We start from the raw sequence: 12,109 nt of genomic DNA, 5'->3' as shown, positions 1-12,109 counted from the left end.
GAAGGAACAGACACTGGACAAGTTTTTTCCTTCAACCTCAAAGCGACAGAAAAGGGAAGTCAGCCCCGATTTTACAGTGTCACGTGCTCATGGAGGGGGATTGCAAGCAGTCATTCCACCCTTCCTCCCAACACCTCCATCCACCCACGCCGTCTATGTTTAAATGCTTTCGTCAATGTTTTTATGCTTATTTAACTCCATTTATATTGTATTATAGCTGTTCTCATAAAAAAAAATACCTATACAGCCTGTAACTTTCAAATATTAGCGAGTCAATAGGGGCTGGGGACCAATTAAATCTATTTCCTTTATTTCTTAGTATGAAAAATTGTTTCGGATTACGAACATTTCGGATAATGAACAACTTTCCAGAATGGATTGTGTTCGTTAACCGAGGTTCCACTGTCAAAAACAGCAATGGGTCACGAATGACAACCTAGATATTTATGTTACTGTTACCACAGGAAGGCTTTAATAGAAAAGGAAAGTTGGGGGGGGGGGAAGGAATTGGTGTTTTACGCCGTGCCAGCAACTGAGGCTATATTACGGCAAGCAGCCAGCCCTGTAAACAGATGCCACGTGCAGAGAAAGAACAGCGTGCCCGAGACGAGAAATGAACTCTGGGCAGCCAACCTTCACTGTATTGGTGACAGGCGCTAACCGTTGCGCCACCGGACCGCTCCTAATAGAAAAGGAAAACAAACCGGAAGCAGCTACAAAATAGAAAGAAGTGAACTGTGCCATCAAGAAAGAGATGAAGGCAGCTAGAAAGAACTGGATTGAGAGCCAATGCCGAAATAGAGGATGGAATGGCACGAGGTGACAGCAAAATGCATACCAACTGTTAAAGACCCTTACTATGACAGATCAGCACGAGAGCTCAGTCACCGAAGACCGTAATGGTCACTTTCTCACATTTAAAACAAAACAAAAAAAAAAAACAACTAAAACAATGCTGTACTCATTGGACTGAGTACTGTATGGACCTTTAGAACTTCCAGCTAAAGACGCCAACATCCTGTAAAACTACCAGGCTAGAGACTGAACCTGCAGACCTACGGGAGGAGGTCAAAAGAGCTGTACGTAGTCTGAAGGGAAGAAAGTCGCGAGTTGATAATGTGACAGCTGAGCCGCTCAGGCAGCGTGTGGGAAGAAACTACAAAGGCCCTCACTGTCCTGTGCCAAAGAATCTGGGAACACACCGTATGGCTTAAACGCCTTAAAGAATGCAGTCACTAATTACATCCCTGCCCGAAAAAAGGAAATAGCAACCAATGCCGGTGATATTTTCTAAAAAATATTGAGCATAAAAGTTGATATAAGGCACCCTTGTAAATGTGTGAAAAGGCGGGAAAGTATACAGATCAGACATGTCACTAAGACCATATATATCAACTGTGTGTATGGAAAAGTCCAGTAATTTTTAGACCTTTCTGAGAGCTTGATTCCATCTTCCCTACTATTTCATGATCACCTGTGTGCACCAGGCCTAACAAGGCTGGATGGGTGGGGAAAAATATGATAAACCTATTTTGATAATTCAAGTGATATTAGCATCGTTAGTCGTCACGATGCTTGGAGTACGGCGTAGCAAGTGAAATGTGTAGAAGCTGGCATCATGGCGATCTTTGTGTTGACGATATTTGATGTTCTTGTCCTCACTTATTTCGGAGCCAGCTTGTGGGCGGTGTCCATCTCTCCCTAGTCTTACCTTCATCAACCCTCTACAGCAGTTCTCAAAGTAGTTCACACCGCAGACCACTTTACTCAAGTAAACAAGTAGTGCGGACCACCTTACTCAAGTAAACAAGTAGTGCGGACCACCTTACTCAAGTAAACAAGTAGTGCGGACCACCTTACTCAAGTAAACAAGTAGGCGGACCACCTTCCTCAAGTAAACAAGTAGGGCGGACCACCAAAGCCTAAATCACTCTGTACCGTGAATTTCTAATTTAAATTAAAGCATTTGGTTCATTACAATTCAAAACTAAATGTACTTTTGTGACCGTAGCACAGTAATAAGTGTACATAAAATTACAAACTTCGCAAAGTACATATAAAACATAAGTGCACTGCGTTACTAGTCTTGAATGGGTTTAGTCCCATCTTTTATTTTTCCCAGCCAGATTTTTTGTCTCTGTCCACCTCGATGGCGACCAAGGGATCCTCTAAGACGGTCTTGGAGAGTCGTGCCAGATCACACGCCCAAAGCAATGCAGCTTGCACCATTTCATTGTTGACAGATGTTCCTGGTGACTCACGAGGGTAGCGACAGCGCTCCCAACAAAGTTGTCAATCTTAGGTTCCATGTAGGATGATGAAAACGCTTTTTTTGGAAGTCTCCAATGCCTGCTGAACGCTCAATGACCCTGTCGCCTTTCATACAAATGTAGCCCTGCAGATTGTGTACAGAAGTCTAAGTTTAATACGTGTCTGGCAAGTGCTGTCTCATAATACTTGCCAACCACTGAAAGGTTAGGAGAGATGGAGGCAAAGTGGTTTTTACATTGTGTCAGCAGCATCAGTAAGGCTACATCACGACAAAGCAGCCAGCCATGTAAACGTTCCACAATTTGAATGGCAATAGGTTCTACTTGTTTACTGTACTAAGTCAGTGAATAGCATAGAAACCCAGCATACATTCACAATAACTATTCCTATCTGTTGTCGTGCACTTTCTGAAGTCAACCTAGATTTATGTTACGGTTACCACAGGAAGGCTTTAATAGAAAAGGAAAATTGGGGGGGGGAAGGAATTGGTGTTTTACGCCGTGTCAGCAGCTAAGGCTATATTACGGCAAGCAGCCAGCCCTGTAAACAGATGCCACGTGCAGAGAAAGATCAGCGTGCCCGAGACGAGAAATGAACTCAGGGCAGCCAACCTTCACTGTATTGGTGACAGGCGCTAACAGCGCTAACCGTTGCGCCACCGGACCGCTGCAGAGAAGAGCTGAACCCAGGAGAGCCAACCCTCAGTGTATTGGTGACAGACACTAACTGTTGCGCTACCAAATCGCCCTACACAAGACAGATGGATTGCCAGAGAATGAATAACAGGTGACAGAATAGAGGCAACCTCAGTGACATTGACAGATAAATGAGAAAATACAGATGTTAGATAAAAACTGCTGAAAGCTGATGATGCTTTACTGGTTGCATGTGGTAAAACTTCCTTTAATAACTTGCCTCATAATATCTGGTATAATTCCAGAGGCACTTGTAAACTTCTAGTTTGATGTCACTATTATGACTGCCTATTTAAAAGTGACAGAAGTGCATCTTAACCATAATTATCACTTAGCAACCATTTTGAAGTAAAAGAAAAATAAATGTGTATCCAAACAAGAGCTTTATTAAGATTGATGGGTTTAGAGTTTAATGAACATAACCTTCATTGAGTACCTCCTAATGTTGCTTTAAACTTTTCATGAATAACAATAATAAGAACTTCTATAGTGCATATCCCTGCCAGCAGCAAGCTTAATGTATTTTGATATAACTGGTTAGCATTATCTCTCTCTCTTACACACATGCATACAGACGAAAGTGCATACATGCGAAGGAAAAAAAAAAGAAAAAAAAAAGGTGCACACACAAAAACAAAAGCTAGCTTAAACTTCCATTATACCAATGAACCTGTTAATCTTCATTATTTAGTTTGGTCAATAGTTTTAACAAAATAACAGTTTCACAGGTGATCAGACACTAAATGAGAACTATACAAATAAACTTTAATAAAAGATATAATTTATAAATGTAGTCTTATTTCATTCACTTGTCTTACACTCACATTATATACATATATATATAAAGAGAGAGGTATATATATATACACACTAAACTTCCTTTCAACTTTTGTACAAGCAGGACATAATCAGATACTAATTTTTCATGAAGAAAATCAAACAACCATGGTAAGGTTTTTAATTTGTAGACACTTCTGTGATCTTCTGGCAGTTTCACACAGATACAGGATCCTGTGGAACATATTTTCGCTTGCTGATCATGATCTTGTGATTGGAGATTGTAATTGCATACAGAAAATTGTCGAACACAACTGAAACAAAGAGAGGAGTGTTCAAATCAATAAGAAAGGTTTTGTTTGGGAAGGTGAAAATAAAAAAAATTATATTAACAACTATAACTGTAAAAACAAGCAAAGCATATTTACTAAAAGGAGGCGGCAAGAGTTTTCACTTGTGGTTAATATACAGGTTTCACACATATCTAGCTTTGAATATATCAAAATAGAATTTTCATCAAGTCTATGAACTTTTTTCTTTTGTTTCACACTTCAGTTTTAACGTCAGGCCCCGTATGCATGTAGACCGGAGAAGGATTTTAAATGAGTTTAGTGCTTATGTGGGTGCCTATTTGCAACAAAATCATATGCATGGGAGCCCAGAGACACTATCTGGCCTGGCTGACCACAGAGGTCTCGGGGCTGAATAAGTCACCACCCGAAAAGAAATATGCCGACCCCCATGGTGTTTCAGTGGCGACAACGTTGATTGCTGAGACAAAATTGGGTGTTTCAAGACAGATCGAACCCATTTGAAGAGTTTGATGACTTAGAGTGGTATTGTAAATTTTGTGTTAGATGAGAGAACATTGTGACGCTGATTAATGAAGGGGAATGCGAGTTTGATGTCACCAATCGGCAAGGTACACTAACAGCTTTACTGCAATGCTCATCACTCTATGATATTTTGTCACATTAAACTTTCAATAAGTGTGTGGAGAATTTACTGGTATAGATAACTGAACTGTTAGTCATCCTGTGGCAAGAATCACCAATGTTTTTCATCACCGAGCACCTAAAGAAATTTCATTGTCGAATCAAGGTTGTACTGAGATGACAAAGGGGCAGATACATTGGGCTTATGAATTTCCAAATGTAGTTGGATTTATCGATGGCCACTTGATTCAAATTCAGGCACCTACTGATCAAAAATAAAATATATATATTATTTATATTGGATAATGATAAAGGCATGTAGATATGTGCTGAATTCACTACACAAAAAAGATTACAAAACAAACCTACAGTCAAATACATGTAACCAAGAAACTTGTAGACAGAATAAGAAAAAATTACTGACAAACATACAAACAATTTATCACCTTACTATCCTCGCAATCCTAATGGCTTGAGGTTTGAGGAAGTTATTATGGTTTAATGCCAGTCTGTATTTATCTTAAAAATGTCTTAGTTCTTATATTTCTGGTTTATTTTCATTACATATGTGGGGTGCTACGTCTATTCCCACAGTCAAGAAATAGGGTCTTTACATCTTGCTAGGTATTCTCTGCTATGCCTCATTCTAGCTATTTTGGTTTGGTCAGACCTGTTTGGCTTTAGGAACATCAAAGCATGGCTAGGCTGGTTGTCAATCATGGGTTGTGGACTGGGGTGGCCTGTTTGGAGCCTGTGGGTTGTAAATGAATTTGCTAAACTGGATGGTCTGGCGTGAGACATTGCATCTTGTAGTAGTAATTGGCTGTCATTTCCTTGAGCATTAATTCTATAGGTTTCTGGCATTACTGCTAGGTTTGGTGTGTATGAAGGTACTTTCAATACTACTTTAAGCACCCTGGCCTGAACTGACTGAAATTTAGCTATCTGGTTTGATCTAAGGTGGACAGGCAGTGGAGCTATGCATAGTAGTTTAGACATAATGCGGGCCTGGTAGACGTTAAGAAGATATTTACATTTATTCCCCGGTTATTTCCAGTGAGAGTCTAAACCAATTATATTTAAACCATTTCATTCTTTTATGTAGATCTTCTTATATCCTATTTATTCCTGATTTTAGGCCTGTTCGGATTGTAATAGGTATTTCCACTTTTTCTAAAAGGGATGTGTCATCCGCAAATTCACGTTTGATGCTTTTGGGGAGGTCTGCAATCATTATATTGAACGTTAATGGTCTGAGGACATTTCCCTGAGATTCTCAATTATTTAGTAATACCTCGCTGGAAGTTTGATCTTCAACTCTTACTGATATTTTATGATAGGAAGGATTTAATTAATTGGACTATTTGTACAAGGGGTGCCTATGCATAGGAATTTCTGGAGCAGGCCCTCGTGCCAGACTATATCATAGGCTTTTCCTATGTCCAGGAAAACTCTACAAACGCTCACTCTTTTTTCCGTGTAGGCATTATTTCCTGCTGTAAGGAGTGTGTGTGAGGTTTACACACACACATATGGGGGTGGGGTGGGGTATATGTTATATATATAAGCAGATGTACGTGTGTATAGAGATTATATATATATAAACCAGTGTGTGTGTAGCTTACATACTTATACAAGCACACATGAGTATGCATGTGTTGAAGGGGCAGTAATATACATATGTGTGTGGAAATGATATATATATATAGGTAGTTGTTGACTAACAATCTATGGGACCGACAATTGTTCAACTTTACAATCACAATTATGATTGGCAAGGGAGCAAAGTGAAATTGAGAGTGTTTCAGTGGTAGTTGCACATAATAAACTAATTGTACTATACAGTATTCAGTGTTTGACTTAAAATAAATGGTAGAAATATCCTTCAAATGGTATAAACATTTTAAGAAAGTGTTACTATAAAAATACTAGAATGTCTACAGAAAGATACTATTACAAAATTAACTTAACGAAAGGTTAAATTGTTAGAAGAAAAGTAATAACACTACACTACTAAGAAAAGTGGCTAAAACACTAATCAACCAAAACTATAAGCAAATATGTGAAGGGAGGGGGGTTATACTGTAATAGTGCATTGTGGGGTATACCTGCTACTCAGTTGGATCGACTCCAAAGAGTTCAAAACACAGCCGCCAGGATTGTCACCCGTGCAAAGTCGTCCACTGAGCACATCACCCCTATCATACAGAGCCTTCATTGTCTCCAAATGAATAAGTGCATTGACCACAAAGTACTTTCGATTGCTCAGTCCTGCATGTCTAAAACTGCTCTTGACTATTTGCAAGAGATAGTTCCTCCTTACCAGCCGTCACGTAGCCTGCGCTCAGGCTCCCAGTCACGCTTTTGTCTCCCTGCAGTGAAAGACACCAACAAGAAGCGCACTGGAGCCAGGGCCTTCAAAAATGCGGCACCTAAGCTGTGGAATGCTCTGCCATCGTCACTCTCCACCATCACCTCACCAACCACGTTTCGAAAAAAGACTGAAGACCCATCTGTTTATTTAAGACAGACTTAAACAACCAAGTAACACTTCTGTCTTTATTTTTACTTTTCTGGTGTTTTATATATTTGTTCACTTTATCTTTCTCTTCTTTTTTTTTAATTTTTTATTTTTTTTTTGTTTTTTGCTGCGCAATGAGCATTCTTCTGAATGGATACCTGCGCATTACAAATAGACATCATCATCATCATCATACACAAATATTTATATAAAAACCTGGTATGAGTCTGTGTTTAACACACAACACAAATAAACAAAAGTGCTTATAACATTAATGATCAGGAAATGGTGATAAAACAGGACAAGTCTGATAGTAACAGTAATAAGCTAATACAATGAAATAACGAACAAAGAATCAAGATTCACTTATTGTGGCTTCACTGTATCATGTTTTTTTAAAAATATAATTCTGTATTGGATAGTTTTCGCTCTGTACAGATATTTATATAATATTTATAGTTTTCATTATTTTTGCCAAAAAATGTTCAAGTATAAAAATCTTTTAAATATTTATTCAAACACATTAAAAGAATATTAGTTTGTTTAGTTTATTCCTTGTTGCTTGCTCCTTGAGGAGCATAGGGCTGCAACAACATCTCGCCAGTGAAAGAATATTAATTCAAACATATTGAAAGAATAATAAATCAAAATAAAATAAAGTATTTACGGGTATTTTATCAGGGGACGATTACCTTGTTGTACACCACTACCCCTTATGCAAGCTGGCTAACATGAGATTAATAATAAGAGATTGGTAAAGGTTTACCAGATTGTAGGAGTGGTTAATAAAAACCTTCAAATACATATTAACAAATTATAATGCCACTACTTTGCAGATTTTCACCTATCACGGAGGCCTGTCTGGCTCACCATGGCAGTGTATGGTTTTAATTGTCTCTTTTTTTAGTCTTAAATTTAGATGGTTTGGTGTCTTTTTCCTGTGGATGTACATGATTAATTTGTGTGTGGGTTATATACATGCATATAAAAGCAGATATGAGTATGTATGTATGTGTGTGTGTGGGTAAGAATGAGAGGGAAGAGCAGAAAAGTCCCTTTAAAAGTTAAACATTTGTTTGCATGTGTTTCTATATTTTGATTACAAGTATACAGTCACAAGTGATAAGCTAGTCACATTGGTGTCGATCCGAGGAATCTGGTTTCTTGTTGCAATTAGTAGATTGTCAGGAAATCGATATTTAGTCACTATCTCAACATGTTGTTGTGGAACTTGTTTTATTAAATTCAGGCGAATGCAGAAGCAATACACACACACACACACAAAATCATTTTTTCCTTTAACACCTGAAATTACTTTTTTTTTTAAATCAAACTATGCTTTCTTTTATGATGTGCCACTTTGTCTTGTAACTGAGCACTTCGTTTAGTCACAGCAGACTTACAAGTAACCTCTGGTATTAATAATACTTGTCACTTGTCAATGACTTTATATTTTGTGCGTTTAAATCACCATGGTCAGTGCATATATTAAACAGTTTTCAACATCTACTGCAATGTGTCATCCTCCAACTGCTATTGTGTGTGCTATTAGCATGTGTGTAGGCACTTTGTTTTGTCTCAAGTAATTATGCAGCATCTGGGCTATCAATGTACTGATGTAATAAATGCAATACAATCTTTGACTGAACACAAACTATATCTGTAAATATTTACCTTTCAAGGCTCTTTATTTGTCTTTGCATTGAGGGCACTTCTTTGTGGCACCCCGCAGATATTCACCTTTTGAGTGATGACTCCCCATGTGATCTTTTTTTGATGTTGAGTCACAGTGCCACTGTGATTACCAGATAAGCAAGGTGTTCGAGGGTAATCTCCACAACCAATGTTGAAATGCGAAAGCTATCCTTGCCCACACATTTACTGACTCATCATTTTAAACTTTTGCATATGTTACATCATTATAAGATACAACTTTCTTTTGTAGTCGACTAATCAAAGCCCGTCTGCTCTCTGATTAATCGTTTATCCAGCCCATTGCTTATTGTATTCTCTTTTTTGTCTCCCATGCCACTAGTAGTCACACAAACATGCCAAAGTCAAAGGTCAGAGCCTCACGTTTTGAGTTACTTGCATCTCGACTACAATACGGTCAAATACCTAACCTTAAGATAATAATTTCCTAATTAAGAAGGTGACACCTCCGAGATGAGAGCTTGATGTATAGAAAGAACCAGCTTACGGTAGGAAGTAGTTAACCTTGCTTCTCATTCACTGAAATGCCATGAGATTTTGGCTGTTTCTAAAATATACCAACAGTTGATCCTGCTGCTAGCTGTGGCAAGCTAATGAAGACCAAGTAGAGCATTGTGCATGCAGAATATCAATAAGCTGTAAGCGAATGTAGGTCTTGATTCGCCTTATGCAAGTAGCAGGTAATCGTGATTGTGCTTATTCGATTTACATGCATACTGGGACACAATACTTTACTTGTGATATTATCATATGATTATTATAATAAATGAAAAAAAAGTCACACATTTTAGCACTTCAACTAATTAACACTTTGAAAGCCATTAGTACTAGTTTCCAGACAGATTTCAAATTAAAAAAAACAAACAAACAAAAAATAAAAAACCAGAAAAATAAATATGTATCAAGCAAAAATGTCCCTAACCTGGAGAATACAGAATTAATGATGGAAACCCTTAATGTCTCTTTACATTTATTTAAGAATGATGCTAAGTACACATATGCTGAAAATACCTGTAAGTCTCTTAAAAGAGTCTTTCCTGTCATTTAAGTTGACCAGCTTTACAGCAGAATACACCATTTTGGTGATCTTGTTGGCCACATTCTCGTCATTTTCCAAATCACCACCTGACTGAATCAATATTTAAGAAAAATTTTGTTTGAATGTGAACTTCATACATTTTTAGTGAGTGTAAATGAGAGACTGACAAAGAGGTCATTATCAGAAACAGTTTTTTCCCTGTAGTTTATATATCAACTTACATAATATAAGCATGAAATATAGCATACCATTCTTGAAAAATGCTATAAAATTAACATTTCTTAAAAAAACTAACTTTACTATATGTTGTATGTGCCATATATTATCATCATCAAGCCATCAACCAACAATAAATGTAGAATATTGCAGCATCTGACATAATTTGCTTCACCACCGAAGAACCTTACAAGTAGGATGAACACCAAGGGGGAGAGGGGAAGGTGCGGAGTGGACTTGATGTTTTTACACTGTGTCAGCAGCTAGGGCTATATAGCTAGCCCTGTAAACAGATGCCACATGCAAGGAAAGAACAGCATGCCTAAGACAATAACTGAGCCCATAACATCCAGCCCTTGCTGTATTGGTAACAGGTGTAAACTGTTGCATACCAAACTACCCACAATGAAAACCAAAAGAGATAATACAATCTTATCCAGTGCATCAGAAGTATACTGAAGGTGACAGGAATCGGAAATTCAATTGAATATACAATGGAAGTGTATCAAATATATAACATCAAAACCAATCACCATTGTTGTAATGAGCTCCATTATTCACTACAACACAGATTGGGTTAAGACAAAATTTAAAAACAAAGCACTATATACTGAAGTAGCTACCATGTCTAAAGTAAATGACCTTAACTGTAAATAAATAGATAACTGTAAATAAATAAACAACACTACTACCCTACATGAACTACATTCAGAGTTCTTATCTCACATAGAATTCTTTTGACAAAGTTTGATGAAATGCATCAATTGTTTTTGGTGAACGCCACAGTGCTGAACCAATGCTGTTTTGTTTCAAACAAAAGGTTAAAATTTTTAAACTGCCTTAATTTTTATTTGTACCCAGCACAAGCAGGAAAATTGTATATGATGGTGCGAAAACAAGATTCTTTTCCTAAGGTATCTTTTTCCCTGGGGAAAATACTTTCTCTAACTTTATAGCTGTGGCCCCTGACAGGGTTTATTGAGTCTATTGTTTGCACTTACTTTTTACTTCTGTCAGTGTATTCTTTTGAAGATTTAAAAGACAAAAAGGTATGTGAAATTCTGGTAGTTGGTGAATCAGGTGTTATTTGTTTTTTGTAAGGGCAGTGCTCATCTATTTTCTCCCTTGCTGATCTGCCCTTCCTCAAACCTATTCAGGGGTCAGGTATTCATTAAACAATTGGATTCAATGAGACAGTATTCCATGATACACTGTATACCACACCTCAGTTGTAATAAACCAGAAATAGTGTGTGCACCTCCGGCCTTGGCACTGGTGCTCTAACCACCCAGATGTCGGCTTTTCCAATTTACATGTGTGTGTGTGAGAGAGAGAGCCTAAATCCACTGATTGTCGTTTATTACGTCTTACACATCACTTCAAAAGAATACCTACCACCTGATGTGTAAGTATGCAGGTGTGATTAAAAAAAGGCCTAAAACATAGATATGATTTGAGTTGCTACAAACGTTTATTACTCAGATGATTTTGTGTCTCTCAGCATTTACACTCACACTAACAACAGCACCCTCTTCTGTCAGAACCAGGTAACCGAGAGAGTCTGGTATGCGCTCAATGCCTTGTCCTGTCATAGTTCCACAAACCTGGAAGAAAGTATTATTTGCTGAATCAAATACATGAATACTTTGTTGATCAGTAATCTGAAATGTATGCTATTTACTACGTATGATAATTAATTAGTAATGAAAAACGGCCGCTGAAAACGAAAAACATTTTACCTCTTCCTCGCCAGTGAAGACGATGCCACTCAAGAAATCACGGTTATTGTCCCTGGCATGTCACATGATTAGCACGAACCCTACTTTAGTTTTTAGTTTAGCAATAAAGAAGTTTGAACATGACTGAAGAAGATATGCCTTCTATAAAATACCAGTAATATCAAAGTACATGAAGAACCTAATTTTATTTTACTAGAATGTCA

At 37.6% G+C, this 12,109-nt stretch overlaps 1 protein-coding gene across 1 annotated transcript; it reads right to left on the bottom strand.

Moving 5' to 3' along the window:
- Positions 1–3,330: 3,330 nt before the first annotated feature.
- LOC112555260 (ragulator complex protein LAMTOR4-like) lies at positions 3,331–12,044 on the bottom strand. Its single transcript, XM_025223579.1, has 4 exons — positions 11,907–12,044; positions 11,682–11,771; positions 9,924–10,041; positions 3,331–4,057 (listed from the first exon to the last, which is right to left on the bottom strand). The coding sequence occupies exons 2-4, from the start codon at positions 11,757–11,759 to the stop codon at positions 3,960–3,962; spliced, it is 294 nt and encodes a 97-aa protein (XP_025079364.1). The 5' UTR covers positions 11,760–11,771; positions 11,907–12,044; the 3' UTR covers positions 3,331–3,959.
- Between the last annotated feature and the right edge of the window lie 65 nt (positions 12,045–12,109).

The sequence above is a fragment of the Pomacea canaliculata genome, linkage group LG14, assembly GCF_003073045.1.
Source record: "Pomacea canaliculata isolate SZHN2017 linkage group LG14, ASM307304v1, whole genome shotgun sequence".
Classification (NCBI taxonomy): Eukaryota; Metazoa; Mollusca; class Gastropoda; order Architaenioglossa; family Ampullariidae; genus Pomacea; species Pomacea canaliculata.
The sequence above is the reverse complement of the archived record's forward strand: the minus strand, read 5'-3'. Positions and strand labels throughout refer to the sequence as shown.